Below are 23,301 nucleotides of genomic sequence, written 5' to 3'. Positions count from 1 at the left end.
GAGACCTGTTTGTTGCTTTCGAGGAGTGAATCCATTCATTTACAACCGTTCATACATTCGTGCATTCTGATCCACTTAGCGAACGTTAAGGAGGCCGGATTTGCCGCTACTGCCATTCCCACCAACACAATGCATGTGACCGGCCATCGAATCGCTCCGTAACACACAACCATACTCACTCACTTTGTTGAAACTTAATAACATGCGCTCGCGAAACCATCTGTTACGTTTCTCCTTTCCAAAGACACAATTATAAAAATTCACATTACATTACATTAGCCCTACACTTACCATTACTCTGCTGCGAGACGGTCGCTGCAGCGCCTCTCACCTCCCCGCAATATTCTACTTAAAGGCGAATTGGGCTTTTTTGCAACAAAACACGTAAATTTAGGCGCAAAGTGAAGAAACGAACAGCCCGCACTGAATTCTAAACACAAAATAACGGTTTGTACATAGGGTCCGTGCGTCCAGCTTAGTGTAAATATCGTAAAAGGAGCAAAACTAGAGCGGTAATGTAAATAGCGACGCGTAAGTTAAAACGACATTTTTTGCTTATGCTTTAAAAACGAAACGAGCTATTTGTGGTAGGGTAACTGTACCGCGTGCTTACCGAGCTATGCGCATTAAAGTAACGAATAGACTAATTAGACTTCTCTTCTGGGCGCTCTGGTTAAAGCGAGTGAACCCTCTCTCTCTCTCTCTCTCTGTCTCTTCAACAACCGATGTTGCGGTTTAGCTTGAACTTGAGATTATGGTAACATCCTTCCGCAACACCACTCTGCTGTCCCTGATCTTTTCCGAAGGCACATAGCGGATCGTTGTTTCGTTCCGTCACACTTCCGACACACCGCGGATATGCATCATTCAACAGTTGACCTCGTTTGTCGAATCTATTAACAAAAAACATGTACCGATACAGAGAAAACAAAAAAAGAGCCTAACAACAACTACGAAATGATCGCGTAACAGTAAACAAAAAAAGTCTCACGTAGTCTCGCAGCCAGCTGCCGAGTGTGTTGTATGCTTTACCGGGAGACCTCAAAACAATCCCTATTGCATCCATTTCTGGTGTTAACTTTAGAGAAAGTGCGACAAAACCGCAACCATGCAACAAGTGAAATGAAATAGAAACGAATAAAATTCATTCTGTGAGCGGTGATGGCAAAACTAAACCCCTTTTTTCTCGATCTTCGCACTGCTCTACGAACGATGTGGGCTGGTGTCGGTGCTGCTGCCACGGCTGCAATGCCCACCACTAGTGCTGCCCCCCGGGACGAGGCTGCTTGTTGAGATCGCCTTAAGTACCTCCTCCTGCAACGAACTGGGAGGATCCGAGAGGACGTCCGTGGTAGTGGACAGTTGGCGCAATTTGTTCGAAACAGCTGGAAGCCACGGGAAGCAGGGAACAAAGTAAGCGATAAGCTCTCAAGGCGAATGGGACAACGACCAGACGGTACCTACCTGGCCGAAGTTCTACCAGCGAGCAGTGTTGATCAACCCACAGCTGGCTGGTACGACACATCTCGTCCATATTGGCAACGGAAACCGTTTGGTTGAAGGAGTTCATCAGGGGCTCAAAAATTAGACCAAACTGTGGGAGAAATATTGGAAGGGAAACGACTATGGTCACTCCCGCTTATCCATGGGCGATGCACGATACGCACAATCCAAAACTTCCAATTGTCCATCGTACGCTGGCGAACGTACTGTTGGTATAGTTCCTTCACGCGACCGGTGCGCTGGCGGGACACGGGGGCACCACTGGCTGGCAGGGCCGTCTGGAGATTACTGTTTTTGTTGCCGAACAAGAAAACCAAATGAGAATAAGGAGCAAAATTCCACAGTGTCCCGCCCAAAGCCCGCTGTTACCTCAGCGAATTGTTTAGTTGTTCGATTTCTCTGCGCAACGAGTCCATCTGGTCGTTAGCCGACGTACGCTCGGTACGCAGCTGCTTGATGTAATCGGCCCCTTTCTGCAGCATTGCCGCTTTGCTGAGCTGCAGAAATGAAACGCATTTTGGGTGAATCTTAGAAACCTTCCCATAATCGAAACGATGCGCGATGTGTTGTTAAATGGCGTACCTTTGCGTTCGGGTTTTGCTGTAACTGCGGTATCAGTGAGTGAAGCGTATCGAACCCGTTCTTGATGTTGTAGCGACGCTTCTGTTCCGCATGAATGTGCCCCGTGCGCCGCTGATTGTCGTTACGGGCAAATTTGCTACCGGCGCCGCCGGAAGAACTGCCGGCACCCCCATTACCGCCGGTCGGCGATAGTGGACCGTCGGTATCGTGCGCAGATTCGGGCGAAAGGCTTTGCTGAGAAAGCGACATACCGGCCGAGGAGGCGAAGCTTAGGACCGACGATGAGCTTTGCGCTTGAAGGCGCATCGAACCGGATGCCGCACCGGTCGTGGACATCTGTTGATGCTGGTGCGCCTGTTGCTGGTGCAGCTGCTGCAGTTGGTGGTGTGATGCTGAAGGCGACACAGTGCTTCCGCCCATTGAAACCGGCTGAAACGGGTTTGACTGTTGTTGCTGCTGCTGCTGCTGCGAGTGAGTCTGCGTTAAGGTACTTATGGCACTTGATGATGTACTGTGGGACTGTTTACTCAGTAAGGTACTTGCGTCTGGCAAAAGAGAGAGACAAAAGCGTCAGTGAAGCAAGTGGACCCATGGGGACTGGAGATGCTGCTACTGGAACGGTAGGTACTGTTGGTTGTTAGTAGTTGTGCGAGCAGCGCACTGCTGGTAACGTTGAGCATCGGTTCACTGGTGGTTGTATGAAGCGCCGGTGCCGAGAGTTGATGCGAACTACCGCCAATAGGGGCACCGATACTACTGCCACCCATTCCTAGGACGAGGTTGCCGCCTCCGGGACCACTTCCACCGGCCACGGCAGCTCCACCCGATTGTTGCTTCATTATCATCGAGTGGCTTCGGGTTCGAAGCTTTGCGTTGTTTTGCACCTTCTGCGACTGGTACCGAGGCATGGCAAAGTTGTCCACCTCCACCTTCGGAGGCAGCGGAAAGGTCGCATTGATCGGGAGACTGTTTGAGCGAAACATTTCTTTGGTCGGATGCGGTGGATGACGTTTCTGTTGTTGTGCCTGCTGCTGTTGTTGTTGTTGCTGCTGCTGCTGCTGCTGTTGAATGGCCGATGAAGATGTGATTGTTTGTTGCTGCTGGAGTTGCAAATCTTGCAGCTGTTGCTGCGACTGTTCCAGAGAGCGCGATAAACCGACCACTGGTCCAGCAGCACCAGGCCCACCAGGAGTACCACCGGATGATAGGACCGTCGGTTGGAGCATTGTGCCGTGTGGAGGGGAAGAATGGCGCATGGCTCTTACGCCACTGCCGTACGATCCACCGGCACCGACCGTTTGCGACGGAATCTTGTACGGCTGCGGTTGGTGACCGTGGTACGACTTGTAGCTGCTGCCCGATTGCGAAGCGTGTAAGCTACCCGGAGGGGAGTGTTGTGTGGTCAACATCTGCCCATAGTTCGGTGCGGTAGGCATCGAGGTGGAACGGGGCTGTGCGAGAGCCTTCGCTTGCGCCATTGGTGGCACCGGCAGCGATTGACTGTGCGTGAGCAGCTTCGAGCTCATCGTTTGATTCATCAGTAGCCCCGAATTTACCGCCTGCTGCTGCTGCTGCTGCTGCTGCTGAGGAGGGCTGTTGAGACCGCCGCTACAACTAGTCCCTCCACTGACTCCAGCGCTGTTAGCTAGATTGGCACCCGTACTGTTTGAAAGATTGACGGGATTTGATGCAGTCGCGTTCTGCAGCACGGAATGGTTGTAATGAAGATGCATGCTTCCTGCCGTGGGAGGTGGCCCTTGCTGCTGTACGCTAGTGTTGCTATTGGTTGGGCCCAGCTGCTGATGTATAGTTCCACCGGACGTCGGGACGCTCGGGAAACCCCCGGTAGCGGTAGCGTAGCCCGTGTTTGGGCCGAGCATGGCACTGCTGGTACTCGCCGGCTGTCCCATGTGGGGCTGTGAGACCATATTGTAAGCCATCGTCTGATGCGGTGTCGGTGGATACTTTGAGTCGTAGTTGTGCTTGGTGTAGGCGCGAGAAAACTTTGACTTGCCCCCACGGCCGAGCTCGTCGCGAGGATCGGAACCTTGAGGCTGTTGTTGCACTTGAGCAGCAGCTTGGCTGGCCGCCGTACTGACTTGTTGCACCACGGTGGGGCCAAGGGACGAAAGGTAGGTGTCGAGCGCGTTGCTTAACTGCTGAGCGGTCGGAAATCCGCCCGGTGGCACGGTCGTGGCGGACGCTGTGCTGCCGCTATTTGATGAATGCAATGCCTGGGCGAAAATTTTAGCCGAATATTGGAGGGCCGCAGGTAACTGTGGTTGGCCTAGGCTAATGCCACCAGAAGTGCTTCCCGCTAACGGCTGGGTCGAGGTCGTCGTGTCCGTTACCTCCTGTATACTGGCACCGGTGTTCCCGGTCAGTTGATTGGAGCCTGTAACGTAGAGAACACGGGACACTTTACGTAACCAATGAGCTCTGCCAATCGTGTATGCGCGCTAGGTGCAAACCTACCGAGAGGGTAGTTGTAATCGATCGCCTTCAGCAGATCGTCGGATGCTTCCTCCGGCACAGGGGCTAGTCGTGGGAAGGTGAGAAAGTCCAAATCCAGATCCATCAAATCGTCCAGATTGGGCTGCAGCGGACCCAAACTGGGCTGAATAAAATCAGCTCTTCCGGCGCCCCTAGCTGCGGTCGAGAACAGAAAAGTTAAGCGGCATAGCCAAGATACGAATAGCTACAGCGGTGTGAAAAATACGAACCAATCTCTCTGGAGTCAGGGAACGGATACTGGGCTAGTGTTGAGAAAAGTGTATCCGTGGGCATATTATCGGTGATCATAAACAGATCATTGCTGATCGGAGACCATTCCAAGAAGTCTAATTCGCTATTCTACAAGAGGAAAAATGAAATGAAAAGATTGTTACTTAATTCATACTTTCAGGTGATCGAGGTGACCAGTATTTCGATCGAAACACGTGAATAATCTTTAAGTACACAACGTAATTGCTCCTTAGTTCATGCTTTTGTTCTTTAATATTGTTTTCCAACCTTTATGTCACGAATACTTTATTGATTCTTAGAGTACTTGATCGATGCTTGGAAAATATATCCCGTGCCGTTGCTCACATTTTAACTGGATTTTAAGATTCGCACCGTTACCGATGGAGGCGCCTGGTCTTTCACCGGTTAGCTCAACGTAGATGGAGCAAGGGCGCTCTATGAGTTTCATTAATAGCCCATCAAAGCAACCACAATGGGGGACGGTTGTTAATAATTGAATCCTCGATGCTTTGTTGACAGCACACCATTGAATATCTTTCATCACGACCTTCAACAAGGGATAAAATGTAAATAGAGTATTTGAAAATCTGCTTGTACATTTACGGACCGAATATCGTACGGCTACGGACCCAATATACAGGCTTCGCACCGAAATTCTATCCACCAGACCTTATCGCGGTCCATGGAATTAAGCTAATGGTACGCGAGGATGCACGGACTAATGGCTAAATATTTAATAAAAAAAAACACCGTCCCACCACCGTAGCAAGTGAAACCATGGTCAGTACCCTTTCGGTGGTGGCATGGAAGACATTTACGATACTGTTAAACCACTGCTCCGGAGCCTACGGGTGCTCGGGTTACTGTCGGTGCAGCGGTCCGGGAGCGTGCGCGGCACACAGAGCTACCGTGGCAGCGATCGTGCCGGGAAACAGTTCGTGGTGCTGTTCGTGTTGGCCGTGGCAGCCTCCGGCTTCACCATCTTTCAGAGCGTAATCGATTACGACACGTTCACCCAAGCTGGGACCTCTAATGTGTGGTCACTCGTGTACGGTGTATACAGTTTTACACTCTCCGCCATGCTGTGTATCTTTCCCTGGCAGACCTACCGACAGCGCCACCGACTGGCAACACTATTTAACCTCCTTCGGGCGAACGAAGCGGAACTGCGACAATTTTCTGGCTACGGCACTTCCTACCGGAACGTCACCATACTCGCGATGGCTCTGCTTGCTCAAGGACTGGTTTGCCACGTGATTTATCATCTGTACAACGCCTACGTTGCTTCGTTGCGTGACGATTACCTAGCAACGCACTTCGTCAGCTGTTGCTACATGTACATCGATCTGGCGGCGGAATATTTGCTTGGATTGTGCGATTGTCTGATGCTGATCGTGCAGAATCAGCTTCGAAAGATTCGCGAGCTGATCGAGGAGACGACGAGCCCCCAGGGGACCGGTTGCCGAACCGAGAGCAGTTTCCGGGAGTTGCAACAACTTCACTTCCGGCTACACCATCGAATCGTGGGCGAAGTGAATGCTGGTTTGAGTGCCTACTTTGGTCCGATCATTCCCCCGTTCTGCACGTATGTGTGCTTCGAGTGTGCCGTTTCCATTCTGGAGGGCGAAATCAAGGAGTACGGTATTCTGCTCAACATCATTCGCGTCCTGTGGCCGTTAGGTGACCTGAAGAAGCTGACGATCCTTTTCTTGCTCAGCGGACGATCGAACGCGATGGTAAGCGCAATGGCACTAAGAGTTTCCGGGGTTGAGTTTAACTCCGTTGCTTTGAACATTCTAAGATATGCAACTGTGCACGACGAAACGCTGGATTAATATTTCAAAAGAACAACAATTATGCTAATTGCTTCAGGGTAAACACATGATGAAGGAGCTAATATGGTGCCGGCAAAGGAAGTGTTAGTAACCCGCAGTTGGCACGAGCATGTCACCGCTAGTGCAACGCCATCGTTGGCTTCTACTGGTCGGTGCCATCCTTTACGTTGTTCCGTGTAGCTACAGCAAGCGGTCGGAAAAGTTCCGAACGTCCCACTGGAATCTGATCGCCTTTACGCAAGTGTGTCTGTTCGTGTTCGGGTGCATGTGGGTCGACGGCCTCACGATGGCCAGCACTTTCAACCTCTCGTCTCCGGTGTTTCTGGGGCTTGCGTGTCTGGATATCGCAGCCTACGACACGTTGGTGCTTTGCTTTGCCTTCAACGGTCTCTACCACCGAGCCCGGTTCATGGAGCTACTGAACGAACTGTTCACGCACGAGGACTGTCTGCTTGATTGGGACGCTGCATTGCCGCTAGATAGCCCCGAAATCAACACCTTCGGCGATGGAATCAGGCTGCATGTCCTCGCGGCAATCGTGCTGCTGTACCTGTTCTACAGCGTCTTTACATTTCCGGTTGTCGCGTACCGGAAGGTTAACGCCATGATTTGTATCAGATTTTGTGCCCTGTTCCTGCAGGTGGCACTGTACTGTGCCTGTTTGCGGACCATCAAGTTACGCATGGTCCAGCTGAAGGCCTTGCTCGACAGGAACAACGGTGGCGGCTGCACCGATAGGCACGAGCAGCTCGACCGGAAGCTGAGCTTTTTCTTGGAACGCTTTCAGCACTACCACCGCCAGATTGCGCTGGTGAATCAGTGCTTTGCCGCTCCGATGGTCAACATCTTTCTGCTCATTCTGGTGGAGCTAAGCTATACGGCCTACGAGTTGTACTACGTGTCGGAAAACATAACGCTTTCGGCGAACGGAAGCATTCTCACGTTCGTCATGAGACAGTTGCTGCAGATTGTGTACGCCGCGATGGTGCTGGTCATCAGTGTGGTGGCCCATTCCACTGTCGAGCAGGTAACTTCTCAGCACTTCCCAATGATCCTTCATCGCTTAATTCTTCGCTAGCAGCCATTCATTCGTGTGCAACGAACTAAACAAATCGTCTGTCATTTGCTGTCAGATTGCCCTGGGCCAATTAATTGATTGTTCATTGCTTTGGTGAAGGTGGATCCACTAGTCGTTATTTGGATGGCGCCGGTGATACATCGCTATCGTTGGGTTATCATGGTTGGGTCGGTGTTGTACCTGATACCGTGTAGCTACAGCCACCGGAAGAACGCATTCCACATAACCGCCTGGAACTGGGCCGCGTTCCTGCAGGCGTTCCTATTTTTCTCTCTGTGCCTGTGGATCGACAGCCTATCGTTGGGCTCAGTGTTCAACACCATGTCGCCGGTGCTGCTGGGCATCCTGAGCCTGATTGTGTCGGCTTACGCGGCGACCGTGATGTGCTTCGCGCTGAATGCTTTCCACCATCGCGACCGGTTCGTGCGCTTGCTGAACGCGCTGCTCGCGCAGGACGAATGGATTCTCGAATGGGCGGCCCCCACCACGAGTGAGGGACGTCCGTACGGTGGTGGTGCAAATCTGTACATCTTTGCGGTGACCACGTGCGTCAGCTTCTTCTACTACTTGGTAGCCTTTCGCACGGCGCTGTTGCGCTTGGTCAACACGCTAGTTTTAATGCGCTTCTGTGGCCTGTTCGTGATGGTCGAGCTGTACCGGGCTTGCGTAGGTACGGTCAAGCTGCGGATGGTGCAGCTGCGAACGTTGCTGACCCTACCCGATGATGGGCAGGACGGCGGCATTGAGCGCAGGCTGAGCGTGTTCCTCGATCGCTTCCAGCACTACCACCGCCAGATGGCGCTCATCAACGAGTGCTTTTCCGCGCCAATAGTGAACATCTTTCTGCTGATTTTGGCGGAGCTAAGCTACGCGGCGTACGAGTTTTACAATATGGCCCAAAGTCTGACGGGTCTGTCTGAGGTGGTTAACTTTGCTGTGAGAGAGCTACTGGAAATGGTGTACGTTGCGCTGGTCCTGTTGATTGCGATCAGCTGCCACACTGCCAGCGAGCAGGTAATTTGCTTAAAACCCACACGCAAGCACTTAAAACTTATTGCACAACTGCATTTCGCATTAAACCATCATCGCAGCTCATCAAAAATGTAAGAGCATCAAGTCACAGTGTGGCAGGCTTCCTGTCACGTGTGATGCATTTCGTTTATCATTCATGGTTTTTTCTAAAGGATGCAACCCAGCATAAAGAGATTTGTGACTGAAATACTATTAAAACTTCGTCATAGGGCCACAGTCTGATAGTGTCGACCGCGAAGAGTTGATCGGCAGTGATGAGATGCTTACAGATGCACCTCCAGTGGATGGGCAAACTCGGTCTCGTCTCGGTTCGGTACGATGGCTTAACGAAAGCCTTCGAGTGTGGTCGACGTGGCGCGCTGCAGTTTGCGATCCTGTTCAGTCTCGCACTGCTAGCTGCGGGCTACATCATGTACCGTTGTCCATCAGAATTCACTGTGTACAGATTCGAAAAGAACGCGTTCGACTACGCTATTTACGCCAGCACTCTGTTGGCGTTTTGCTGCATTTGTGTTGTGTTGCCTATCCCGATTTACTGGCGCCGACAGCAGCTGGTGGGCATGTTGAACGCTCTCCTGCAGAATGATTCGACGCTCTGCACCGTGGCCACGCTAAACTCCAGAGCCGTCAAACCGTGCTACCGTTTGGCGGAAAGCTTCTCCACGATTATGCTGTGGAAAAGCACCGTGTTGACGTTACTGTTCACCGTTGGCTACACGATTCCTTCGTGGACGAGAGGCGACTTCCTGCTGTCCCAGCTGAGCGCGTATATCATGGTGTACGTACATTTATGCGTCGAATGGACACTAAGTTTTTGCGGCCTTATCATGCTGATCAGCCTGGAACAGTTGCGGTGTGTTGAGGAAAACATATGCGCCATTGCGCGCCATTTAGGGGAGGCGCCCGAAAGTGCCCTCAGCGGGTGCTGCGAGGTGTACGATCGCATTACGCCGGACATACTGCACCGGCTGAGTCTGTACTTTGGGCCCACGGTAGCACTGTTCTGCCCGATAGTGATTTTGCACTGCGCAATCAGACTGGTCGATCTGTTGCCTCAGCTCGAGGAGTCAATAAGCCCACAGGAAATCGATCTCGCCGGATTGGCGGTTCTTGTTCTCGGCACAGCGTGGATGCTGAATGACATTAAAAAGCTAGTTGTCGTTTTGTTTGTGAGTGACACTCTTCAACGGAAGGTAAGTTCCTACGATGAAGGCCGCTTCCAGTTAGCTATATAGTGTCGTAGTCCTTTTCCCTACTGCATCCTATTGCTATCTGAAACTGTTCCCCAGCCACTAATCTTCATTAGCACTTAATGCTTCACGGGACAATGGGCCCTTGTGACGTGTCCCAATTGAAATGACGCATCGACGGGGCAGTAAGTAGAGTGATTGGCTCCTGCGGCACCTGGTTGGGAGTGTCAATGTTTGCCTTTGTCCATCACTTTTTGTGACCGTTTGTATGAGCGCAATTGTAGCCGATTCGATTCAACCGCGATAGTGCGCGATCGATCCTTTAGTCCCTCAGTTCCACCGGCCGGCTAACCATGTGCACCCACATTAGACGCCATCAGCTTTGGTTACGACTCGCGGCCACGTTTCACTACCTGCCGTGCTGGTACGACGTTCGAGCGAACCGTTTCGTCATCCGGCGCTCCAATCTGGCAACGCTCGCCGTCGGCCTATGCGTATCGGGCTGCTACATTTACCACGACTTCTTCTGGCAGCAACACTTTCTGGCCGACATGACTCCGTTTACGCTGGCCATCGTCCTGCTGGAAATGGTGACCTACTCGACCATCCCGCTGTTTATCGTGGTGAACGGTTTTGTCCACCGGAAGCGCACCGCAAGTCTGCTGAATGAGCTGTTCACTGACGACGACGCCCTGCTGAGTGTGGTTGGAGGCGGCGAAGAAAACCGGTGCACTCGCAGCTGCACCTACGTGAAGCTACTGAGCATTGCGATTGTCCTTATGTCGCTATTTAACTTGTGGCTCTTGGCCGATCGGACCGTCACCGTCTTCACGGTGTCCGTTGCGCTGCGGTACCTGACCATGGTGACGTACGTGTACGTGTACAATCTGTGCGTTAATGGAGTGCTGGTGCGGATGAGACAATTGCACGATCTCTACGCCCCCCAGCAGCAGCCGGAGGACTTCAATTCGTACGTCCGATATTTTTTCGCCCGCTTTGAGCTCTATGCCGCCCAGGTCGACAAAATCAACCGTTGTTTCTCGTTGCCGTTGCTCACCATCTACCTGATGGTCCTGGTGGAGCTCACTTACTTCGCGTACGAATGTTTCAAAGTGCTAGCCGTAGGGCGCCCAGAGGACGTCAACTACGATACGTTCAGTAGCTGGATGGTCCATCAGTTGTGGCTGGTGCTCTACAGCTACGCGCTACTCTTGACTGCTCCCGTCTGTCACAGGGCATGGAAAGAGGTAAGATTGATTGTCTGGCGGTGGGCGGTGCTATCAAATCGGACACCATCGGTGGACTATGAATATTGGATGGACCTTTGGGTGGGCCTTGTTGTTGACACTGTGGCTAGATTATGTCCGCCAGTTGCATTGTCGGGGTCCGCGAATGGTGGTACGCGTTCGTATACTGTGACCCACAGCCTGGGTAGCTTAGGATGTCCAAATACTTTCTGCGCCACTCCCGCATCTTGTACATTTCGTCCTACATCTACTTCACGCCCTGTACCTGGAATAAAAGGACTGGTCAGTTCGAGGAGCATCCTAGCAACTGGATAGCGTTTGTCGTCGGCGTTGCGTTATCCATTCCATTCTGGTTGGCAGATATTCATCTTACGGCTGACGCGCACATCAGCAGGGCAAGTCCCGTGCTGGCGGCAGTGGCCATCATTGAACTGCTCGTGTACCTTTCGCTCGGCACCTGTGCCATGGTGACAGTGTTCGTACGACGCAAAAGCATCACGCAGCTTATGAATGTCCTGTTCCGGCCCGATTGGTTGCTCGATCGGAACGGCACGCTCGCCGAGGAGCGCTACGCTGAAAATTGCAAGATGATGGCCATCGTGTTGCTCATATTGGCACTATTCGGCGTCAAGATCACTTATTACTGTGACGGTTTGAGTTGCTTCGTTCTGAGTGGACTCGTTACGGTGCGCTTCGTAAGCCTGTGCATTCTGATCTTTGTCCATCGGCTGTTTGTGCGAGCGATCGGGTTGCGTATGGAGCAGCTGAGAGAGTTCTACCACAACGGCCGGATGCAGCTGGACCGCCAGTTGTACTATTTTCTCACCCGCTTCGATCGCTACTGTGACCAGATCGCGAACATTGATCGATGCTATTCGCTTCCGATCTTGCTAGTGTTTCTGCTGGTGATGTTGGAGCTGGTGTACTTTCTGTACGATTTCTATGAACTCCTTCAAACCGACCAGGCCACTTATGAGCACCCGTTTGAAGCTTACGTTGGGTTTGCGATGCGCCAACTGTGGCAACTACAGTTCGCCGTTGCCAGCTACTATACGATTTCGGCATGCCAAGATACTTCGAAACAGGTAAAAGTAGGATCACAACATTTCCTCAGGGGCCCAAGATAAATAAAGAAATAAATAGCCGATTTCGTTGGATGAGCAGCGTTCGGCCAGTGATCGCCATTTGATTCGCTACCTCTTGGAAACATTTTCCAGATTGAAGAGACGGCCCGCTGTACGCGACATTTTGACGACTACCGACTACAGAACACACGGGCGGCGAGGCAGATTCAAAAGTTCCTGCTAAAGAACCTGCATCAGAAGAAAAAGTTTTCTGCCTGCGGATTCTTCGACATCGACAACACGGTGATCTATATGGTACGGTGCGCGCTGCGGTGATCGCTAGGAAAGACTTCATTCCACAATCTATCCCATAGGTTTTCAGCTCCATCGTAACATACTTGGTTATACTGATTCAGTTCAAACAGCTCGAAACCGACCTGACAAAACCTTCGATGTACAACGAAACGGCCAACGCAACAATGATCTTTTAGAAAATATACGTTAGCTTATGAAACTAGTGACACTTCTGTTAGTAATTTGTCTAAACAAAGAAACTACACACGATAAGAGTAATGCTTGTCTAGTGTCCTACGCTCCGGCAGTCTCCGATGACCATAATTATTTTTATTAAATCCTATTCCATTCGATTGATCGATCTCGGACACATCCAATGCTAATTAACTATTGCTTAGCGGAGTAAAATATGTATCAGAAGCCCACACAATTTCAATTAAGCCAATCACTTGACGGCATCAAATGTCCCGGTTCGACGTCGGCGACTGGCGCAGTCAAACCGTATCCCTGTATCCGGCAACATCATCGTCCCCGCCGCCGTTGTGTCTCCGTCGTAAAACCGATGTCGCCTTACTTCCGGCGGCACCAGCGTCTTTTTCAGTTCGCTTCCATGATGTCTCTGCTTCCGTGCAGTTACAACCGTCAAACCGACCGTTTCGAGCGGACCGTTCTCAACGGAGTGGCGTTCACGGTGTTCAGCCTGGTAGCGGTGCCTTTCTGGTTTTACGATATAAAAGTCACGACCGGTGTGTTTGTGGCAAACGCTTCCCCCATCATGGTGGTGGTCGGTCGCATCGAGATCCTGTTGTACGCATCGATCTTTCTCTGCGCGCTGCTGAACGGATTTTTCAAACGACGCCGCATTACGCGCTTGATGAACGTGCTCTTCCGAAGTGACTGGCTGCTGGATCGGTACGATGAGCCGGAGCGCAAGTACGACCACGGCCACAAGGTAGCCGTCATCAGCATTGTGTTGACCGTCTTCACGTGCATCAATCTGTACTACAGCTCGCTGAACAGTTCCGTGGACAACTTGTCCCTGATAACTGCCGTTAATATAACATTGAAGCTAGTTGGCATCTGCTGTCTAACGTTCATTCACCGGATCTGCGTTTGCGTGATTGCGATGCGCATGGAGCAGCTGAGTGCACTGTTTGCGGTAAACCGAGTATCCTCGTGTCCGCACGATCACGAGCGCATGGTGCGCAACTTTATCGACCGGTTCGAACTCTACGCCGCCCAGATCCGGCAGGTTGACCGATGTTTTTCGTTCCCCACCACAATAGTCGTACAGTTGGTGTGGCTCGAGCTCGTTTACATGCTGTTTGATAATTTTGGCGTGGCCACCGGACGGTCTTTGCGGGACATTGGGTACACAGACATTGCCCAATGGCTCTTGGGCCAAGTCTTGCAGGTGATCCTCGCGATAATGGCTCTGCTGATGGCCAGTGGCTGCCAACAAGCGAGGAGTAAGGTAAGATCACCTTGATCACGCACGTGATTTTTAGGACTCACATCACAGTTGGAACTCGCGTCCGCCAGGTGGAAGAGACGGCTCGCTGCACGAAACGATTCGACGAGTACAAGCAAACGAAGGCTTCGACGAGGCACATCCAAAAGTTTCTTCTACATAATCTCCAGCGAAACACACGTTTTTCGGCATGTGGATTTTTCGACATCGACTACGCAATGGTCCAGATGGTAAAACCTCTCGCCAAGCGAAAAACCGACTGAGCCTGGAGATTCCTTGCTTTGTTTTTTGCAGATGTGCAACTCGATCGTTACGTACATGCTGATTCTGATACAGTTTCAGCAGCTCCAACAGGAACATCCCAACTATTTGACGGCCACGATAAACGAATCCCAGTCTTTGACCACTGCCGGTCCAATGTAACCACCGTTGTGCAATGTGTAACGATATACTTCGGTAACTCAATGGCCATTGTTGCGGTTAAAGTTCGAATGATGTCATCCGTCATTACCGATAACACCATCCAACACTGACGTGATCTTAGATTCTACGTTCGTGTCAAGGTGGCCAAGTACCGCAGACATAGTTTTATCGGGTAATCTAAACTAAAAAAGGGAATTGATTCGGAATTCAAGGCTAAGGACTTCCCGTTCAGCCCGGAGTGCGTCGCAAAGCTATGCGTGCCTCGAATCCCGTTATCTTGGCGTGATGTAACAACATTTTGCGCGCGTGTTAAAGACTTTTCCCTACCGGCTGGCCCTTATCCATCACTGGCATTGGCAAACGCATTTTTGCCAACTCAGCGGAGTGTCGTAAAAGAACGGTGTTTTAATTAAAGCGAGTGATGTGTAACGTGAGCGAACGTCGCGTTGGACGATAAAAAGTTAGGGATTGATAAATGTATCATCGAGCACGTGAAATCGGATCAAGTGTGCCAGGGGCATTCCTTAGCAGGCTACGGAATAGGAATCGTGGAATCAGACGTCCGGTACTCACCGTATCGACGATGTTAGTTGCACCTAATGCTTTATTTACGTTAAACCGTCGCCATTTCTTGTACTCCGCCTTGATAACGTTGCATTTTCTCTTCCAGTACTTGCCTTCAAGTAAAATGGCCTGCGGTTTTTGATAATCAAACAAAACATAACACAAAGTATGGGTTAATGGCGATAAAAAGTATGAAAATAGAATAAGAGAAACAAACTACACGAAACTCATGCCGTCAATCGTAATTACACGAGACGGACACTGATAAAACAATCTGAAAGGATCCGCCGTTCACTCACCTGCGGGGTACTATGTACGTCTACGTCTAAAGGGGAAGCAAACTGACAGACTAGAGTTTTCCGCTTCATGATAACTGGAAAGACAGAAACGACGGTCACGGTGATTATTGCACTTATTGAAGAGGAAAAACGGAATCTACGCATATAATAAAATGTAACAGTAAAATACACCAATTACCAACGAAAACAGTATAATTAACCGAATGGAAAAAACATATTTACCAAGCGAAAGCGGCGCTTTTGGCTCTTCTTGTACCTCGTGCGTCTAAGGACGCAAAATTCAGGAATTCTTTTCCCCATCTTCAGAACCATGAGTGAACCCCTTTCTCTGTGACGACCTATCTGCGCCGTTCGAGCCGGGCTGGCCAGTGTCAGCCAACGACACAAAACCGTACACCAAAGTGTTCCTCCAAACTCGTGTGTTGGAGTCAGGAGGAAAAATGTCCGCTCCAGAAGGTGGCCACAAAACTATCTACACCCCTAGCAAGTTCCGTGTAACGGCCCAAAGAACCACGAGAATCCACTGCCGGATCGCACGTACGCACTCCTCTCCTGCCACACGCAACCGATTACGTCCCGAGGCCCGTCAGCAGCGCTGCCGTTTTTTTCAGAAGGAACCGAAAAGTGTACTCAATAGCAAAACTCCTCGTAAACCGTGCCAGAACGTAACCGGTTGTCGTCAACAAACGCAAAGTTCTGTTGTTTGCTACTGCACGGGGAAGGAAAACGAAAACGAAACCTCCAGGAGTTCCTGGTCTAAAGTCTATAACACAAGACGTTCCCGCCTTCGGCTGAACGCAAACTGAACCGAAGCGTCGCGCACGAGTGTCCGTGTACTCGCCCTGGACCTGTAGCGGTGATGGACGAAGCAGGGGCTAAACCTATCGCGGAACGGTTTTTTGATAACAAAGATTGCTTTTCTATTGCCCGGCGTACCGTTTCCCGGTGCCCGCCCGCCCTTCTCCCAACGTGGCGGGAGCGGTTTTATGTCCACTCTCCGCTCCATCAACGGCCAAAGCCACCAACAATCGCGTTCGGCCATCCATCATGGAAAATCCTCGATCCCGCAGGCAGACGTGCCTCCGTGCCAGCCACCCCGACAGGGCCCTGGCAACGTAGAAGGTGTACAGTACTGTACCGCTCTGTGACGGTTCCTATCTCGTGGGGTGGCCGGCCGCCCCATACTTCGGTTGCTGTGTTCGGGGAGCGGCCTGCAAGCCGTTACAACAATGTCTGGCCTATCGGGCGCAACGGGAAGCGACAGGCTGTGCTATCGCGCTACATCAACACCACCACTAAGCAGTCACGCTGTGTCTGAGTATTTGACTAACGCTTATCAGATATTTAAAGCCTGTATGTCTCAGTCCGGTGCACCCTCAGTCTGCGAAGCAGTGCATTTCTACGGAATTTTTGGAAAACTTTCAGCGATGAACTACCCACCAAGGAACCGGTTGAATGTGGTCGAATGCACCGTTTCGGCAGAAATTTTCACCGTTCCACAGGGTTTACTGCAAATCATTTGTCAGATTCGCACCCCTCAATTCGGAAACAAGAACCGGCTCAAACCGCATTCAGCCGGCCGTCGCTCACGTATCATCGATAAGGCTCGGATACGGGCGGCGGCTGGGGTGCTTCGTATTGTGGGTCACAGAAAAGGGGTTTGTGCGATTCCGTGCGCCGGCACGTGTGTTTCGGGGTCCATGCAAAGGACATTCTCTCTTCATGAATTGCTTGTGGCACCTGGGCAAAGACGGGCATCTTATTTCACGGCAACCCGTGAGCCAGATCGTACGACGTCAACGGAGAATGTGGTATCTGAGGCTTTGCTAAAAATAGTCAACAGGGACGGATGAGAGAGCCGGTAGGAACCGGGCCCGAAAGGCAGGAAACTTACATTGCATGTGCCAGCATCGCCAGATAACATTGTTCAGGCGGATCTTCTCCTTCCAGCGCAGGCGGATGCCTTTGAACGGATTCCATTTCGGAGACGTCAGCTTTTGTCTGCAATCAGAAGGAAGCAATAAAAATGTCGGTATTAGCATGCCGAAGAGATAGGGGCCGCAGAGTGTTTAGAGGAAGCCGTTATCGATGTGATTAGAGCCGCTGGAAGCCGTTGTCTTTCGAACGATGAGGGGCGTCTTGTGTGTCTGAAGCGCTAGGAATGTCAAAGATCGACAGATGTGGGCCTTGTTTATCGCGCCAGTAATGTTGCGGTGACGTTCATGAAACTTTTGGCGTCAACAGTCATTTCAAACGTTCGACAGACACCTTGGAACTGTCTTCAATCCTCTCAATACAAGCCGTATGTTTTTTTCCCATTTCCACATGCTGCCAGATCATGAATCATGATTTCGATTCGTAAACCATGCGTGATCACTAGCGATCGCGACAGACGGCGCGCGTGCGATGAATCACCACGGCCAGGCGCAGCCGGAAAAAGCCACGATCCCACATCCAGCCCAGTTTCGTTGTGTCTGATTCCAATCTTATCGCGCCAAAGAGTTGAGTAAACAGTGTGCGTCTTTTTGGCCATTTTTCGGTCACTATTTCACCATATCATGGCAAATAGGAGCGAGAGAAGCAAAAAAAGACAAGCGGACCAAGCGTCGTGACATCTTGGTTGGTCGTCGTCAGGTAAGATAAGCAGATTGGAAGGCGCGAAATTTCGGTTTCGCTCGTCCGAATTGTGACGAAAGCATTGCCACCACCGCCAAAAGGTGGCCGACACTGGCCCCATCTTGCTCGGGGCAATTAGCGACAGTCGGGCTGGTCCACTAGGGAGGGACGCAAGGATGCCGGAACGGTGGGCAATAACGACTTTATTGCCTGTGACAGAGGCCCGTTGAAGCTGAAGGCTCGTTTCAGTTCCCCACCTCGGGGTGAGGAATGATTTATCAAATATCATGGCAATAAAACAGGAACGGGCAGAAAGCGGAACTTCAGGATTTGTCAAATGGACCGTGCGGGAGGCGCGATCGGTTCAGATATCGCGTGTTGTTGTACTGGAAGATCATTATTGACGAGAAATAAGCAGCACCAGAGACTAGCTTGAGAAGCTTCAAGGCAAAAGCTTCGCTCGCGGAACCGAATTTCTCGATGGATGGTTTGGATGTTATCTTCACGGTTGCGTTGCGAAACGCCTAGAGTTATACAAACTTTGCTGATAACCGCATAGTTACCACCAGGAGAGGACTAGCGCAGGCCACCCAGCTGCGTGTTCCGGTATGAATATTGGGCCGGGAATAGGACAGTGTATGGAAACTAATTCGCTTTGCCCGTTGGAAACGTTGCAACTGAAGTTGTACAAAAGATCATGCTAAATAATTGCAATCCCATGGCGACTGATTTTTGAATTTTAATTAAGGAATCATCAATCATCCATGTCCTCTCTAATCTTGCGAAGGGTTGATCTCTTAGCGTTTGCTCCTGCACACGCAAAAATCAACAATCGAACAATCGCTGGGAAGGTGTCGTGAAGAAGTTTGCACCGACGGTCGTCAACTCACCACCAGTTGGCGCAAAGCACGCGACGTGCGAAACCACACCTCCATCCGGAGGCGGTCGCGTCGGATGCCGGGGAACCGCAGAGCGTCCCGATCGGTCCATCCCCACCACAGAGCAGCAAAAGTGCCGACGTGCCCCCTAACGGCGATGGAGAGCACTTCACACAGGCAGCCACGGCCACGACGTCGGAACCAAGCGCCGGTCGCGTCGACAGAGGGGTGTGTACATTACGTGGTGGTTGCAACCTCCGACGCCCGCCTGCGCCCGCACTCACTTACTATGCGCGGCTCGCGTTCGTCAACACGTGTTGACTGCCGTTTGTTTGGTTGTTGGTGTTTACGGTGCCCATTTTCCGCTGTATTTATGCCAACGGCAACCTGTACCGCAAAGTCAACCCTTCGCTCGGGCTTCGTGTGTGCATTTATGTCTCGCTCAAGTCTCAAGTTGCAACGAATGCCAGCACCGACACAAGCACACCGCTGTCCACACTACCGGGTGACAGTTGGGGGCACCGTGCGGCAACAACACTGAGCCACACCAAACCAATCGTCGGAGATCGGGTGGCGCACGACTGTCAAATGCGTAATAGTGGGGTGCAGTCGTCTATGACGCATGTCCTCCGTCTCTACGGCAGCGTATTGAATGGAACAATTGTGCGCAAATTCCTGTTAATTGGCATGGCACGCCTAGGCAGGCGCGTCTCCGCGAATCAGCGCAGTTCCTGTTGTTGTGCTACCCTTGTTTGTGGTTCGCTTCGCACAGACCGTCGTAGAGCGGATGCCCTTCAGCGAAGGCCAAGCGACAAGAGCAGACGGCCAACGGCAGACAACCGGCATCATAGTGTGAGCCAATAATTTATTTATTAGGTTTATTTTTATTTAAAATAATTATAATATCGCTCCGCCGCGCATAGTTTGAGAACCACTGCGTGGCCGCTTATCGATACACGGTTGTCGGAAATGAAAGCAACCAGAGCACCGCAAACATGCGCCAATGTTGACCGTTTTGTTAGATACGAGAAATGGATGTTTGCCCGGGGCGGCACTAGACGGCAGGCGGGAGGCAAGTTTAACGCCTCGCCGCACAACGAACCACACGACGCTGTCGGCGCAATTGTACTTCTGTTTTCTAAACTTATTCTATAACAAGCCTGGCACGTATTTGAATTTGGTTATCAGCCGGATAACACCCACAGAGCGGAACCGTCGCGTTCGCGGATCATCATCAGCTGATTTTTGTTTCATTTGCCTTCCCGTGGAGGATCTTCCGATCCTGCCCGAGCCGCTTCAAACTGGTGCCGGGTGTAAATAGCAACAAGCGTTGGTTGCGCACTCGGCAAGAGAGAGAAATAGGGTACAGAAAAAGGCTCACAAAATTCGCGGCCAATGATATGTGATGACCGCCAAAAACGCGCGGTCAGCCGAAATCTCTCACTCCACAACCTACGCACCCGCTCGCCTACCACCGGAAACGGGACCGGAGAGGCGTTAAAAATAACCGTTGCCGTCAATGTGCCGTTATGTGCGGATATTAACACGCGGATCGACGCCAACGCAGGTCGGATAGCAAGTTTCGTGTGGCGATCGGGTGAAAATTGCATCGAATTTGTAATTTTTAACAGTTTTTGAGCTTACTCCAAAGTGACTTTCCACCGGGCGCTGCTGAAACTGCCGAATTGAGTAACGATCCTGTGCTCCGCACGTATTAGAAACTCAACACCTGACAGCAAATCTGGTCCCTTCCCTCGTCTGTACTGCAGCCCCAGGCGCGGTCAACACCGACCAAACATTTCTCGCCAGATTGCGTCTAAAAATACCGCACATGAACCTGTTTGCCGCGCTGGGTGCGATTTGTGCGCCAAATGCAACGATGCTGGAGGTGTGGCGCGAGCAATTTATGACACGCGTGACGTGCCCCGAACCATCCGGAGCTTCAGGCGATGTTTATGATTTTAATATAAGTATTGAAACATTTCAGACAGCAAATTGAAGACATTAAGAGAACAACTCCTCAAATTGGGGCTTGCTTGTTATTTCTCTGCTTTTGACCGGTCCTGTTGTTGTCCAGAGAGTTACACCTTTCACCTGTCTTCATCATTCCGATCGTGCCACGACCAGGGCAGCTTCCGATTCCAGGCAATCAGTCGAGGCGTTCTGATAGGCTGCCCTCCTCCTGCCTCCTCTTCCTGCCGATCCATCATCGGTTCATCATTTGCAAACAAACCCCGGACGGACCGCGATTCGAAAAGTAAAAGGTTGAAGTGCTTGATAAGCGAACATTCATGTTTGCCGTCTGTTTTAGTTCCCTCCCCAAAAATGAACCCGGACCATCCACTGATGATGCAATGGCACGACTCAGCTGGGTGATGGCGGGACGAGCACATGCCGCCATCAGCTGTGGCCACCGCTGGCAAAAAACGACGCCACACATGTGCGCGTGCTTGATACGCGGCGCGACCCGGTTGTGGGTCTCAAAATTCATATTTTTCACCTCCAACGAGCCTCCAAAAGAATGCCAAAGCAGCCGCCTACGGTTGGTTGGCAGAAAATATTTCCTTCGTGATGTGTTGGTGCCTGGACCGTTTTTTTTACACACATTTAAACCGCGGGATAACGACGGGGGTGACCGACACCGACGCCGGCATACGAAAGGTTATCGGAGAACGCCCTCCCGCCACCGTGTTGGATCCTGCGGTCTGATTTGCTCTCAAAACGCGGTCGCCAGCGGTAAGTTATGTTACCAATGCTTCATTTCCCTTAGCGGCGGCCGTTGCTGGTCGACCCCAAAAACCGGACGCTTTCGATGAACCGATGCCCAGTCCAACGTGCCTCTTATCAGTCCAATGTGTGTGGTTGGTTTGAACTTGGCCCCAGACATAGGCTTGCGCCTGGAGTTATTATTTTCTAAGCCAGCCTTAGCTTGCTAGACAGATGAGACTTGTGGACTGATGGGCGGACCATTTTGGAAATGTCCCTAAACCATGCTGTCCCTGAATCCGTTACGTAAACATTAATTATGTAACATTGTTATGAATAATTGAGTAATTGTTTGCCCGTTCCAATCGAAAGTATGATTCAATTCATGATCGCAGGTGAGCGAGAAATGCTCGAAAAGCCAACTTCAAATCCTTTTCGCATGCAACGCAACAACCACTCGTCCTACAGGACGACCTCTAGGTTGCTTTCCGTAGACCCTGGCAATCAAACGACCGATTGAAGGATGATTAGAAGTTAATTGTAATCTCGACTGGAAAGAAATTTTAATACGCAGCGCACATTATCAACGCACAGAAACGGCATCGAACCCGTTCGCCGCACCGCTTGCTTATCAGTCCGGCTAGATCGTGCTTTGTTTTGGCTCATCAACGAGCCCTACGGCTGGACGCGCTTCAGCGTTCGAGACGTCGGGCCATGCGTCCAGATCTGGCCACGTTTTCGTAGCTCTGTTGCCGATATGTTTCGCCGCCCTATACGTTGTTCCAATCACTGATAAGCCTGTGGCCACGGTGAACACCGTCAATAGCTGCCGATTGGCGTAAATTATCTCGAGGCTCCCCGAAGCATGTGCCCGCCTCTGTGCGTGCAGGAGGGTCGATGAGGGTTTCAAGTTCAACGTTTCTACAATGTGAAGAAAAACTTACGTGTAGGTTACATTAAGTGTGTTGAATACCGTCGAGAGGTCCGTATCGATCACTTGCGATATGGTCGATCGTGTACTGAGATGCAACGGCCGAGGGACATATCGTGCGAGCTGGTTCTGTTCGGTGATGCTGGCACTGTTACTGGCGCTTCGCAGTGGCCCCAGCGCTCCCGAGTTCGATACTCCCTCGACCGTCGGTACCGGCAGGATTGTTGGATCCGTTGAGATCAGGCTCGGCTTGACGTCTTCGACCTGCATGCCAAGATCGTCATCGTCGTCCTCGGCCCCTTCGGTTTCGAAGTGCGACACCATAAACTGGCCCGAGTGGATTGTTTCGCCACAGCGCTTTCGCTCTTCCGGTCCGGACACGCCACTACCGCCTGTCGCCATCGTGAGATCGATCTTCGTCGTCGGTCCCGGTGTCATTTTTCACGCACTACGAACGCCACAATCGAACGGGCCAAATTAAACGGACTCGAACCGGCACCATAAACGCTCACGGGCGCCCTTGGATACACCGTGACGCGACAAACAGCGCATCAAAACAATTCACCAACACAGAGACCGAAGAAAATTGTGGGATCCCAAAGAGGTAAAAGATCCTGCGGGCAGCACCATTTGGCCAACCAGCTTTTCATGCAACAGCACACCGCGCAGCCTACTGAGACGTTAACGGGGAAAAACTGCTGCCACTAACTCTTCGCTTAAACACAAACCTCGCCGTAGGTTTTCGTTTCGTTTCACGGCCTGTGACTGGTCGAGTCATTCGAATACGACCTCAGGCACCAAACTGCACCGACCGACAAACACCACCGCACTATCACAGACGAT

General features: G+C 51.3%; 1 protein-coding gene across 1 annotated transcript; it reads right to left on the bottom strand.

Moving 5' to 3' along the window:
- Nucleotides 1-19: 19 nt before the first annotated feature.
- On the bottom strand, nucleotides 20-22,896 carry LOC131210877 (AF4/FMR2 family member lilli). The gene is made up of 12 exons (XM_058204187.1): nucleotides 22,472-22,896; nucleotides 17,222-17,328; nucleotides 15,328-15,401; nucleotides 15,038-15,157; nucleotides 4,809-4,938; nucleotides 4,561-4,734; nucleotides 2,714-4,480; nucleotides 2,086-2,630; nucleotides 1,873-2,000; nucleotides 1,668-1,791; nucleotides 1,465-1,594; nucleotides 20-1,385 (listed from the first exon to the last, which is right to left on the bottom strand). The coding sequence occupies exons 1-12, from the start codon at nucleotides 22,894-22,896 to the stop codon at nucleotides 1,204-1,206; spliced, it is 3,906 nt and encodes a 1,301-aa protein (XP_058060170.1). The 3' UTR covers nucleotides 20-1,203.
- Between the last annotated feature and the right edge of the window lie 405 nt (nucleotides 22,897-23,301).

Source organism: Anopheles bellator, chromosome 2 (assembly GCF_943735745.2).
Source record: "Anopheles bellator chromosome 2, idAnoBellAS_SP24_06.2, whole genome shotgun sequence".
NCBI classification, from domain to species: Eukaryota; Metazoa; Arthropoda; class Insecta; order Diptera; family Culicidae; genus Anopheles; species Anopheles bellator.
This window is presented reverse-complemented; position numbering and strand designations above follow the sequence as displayed.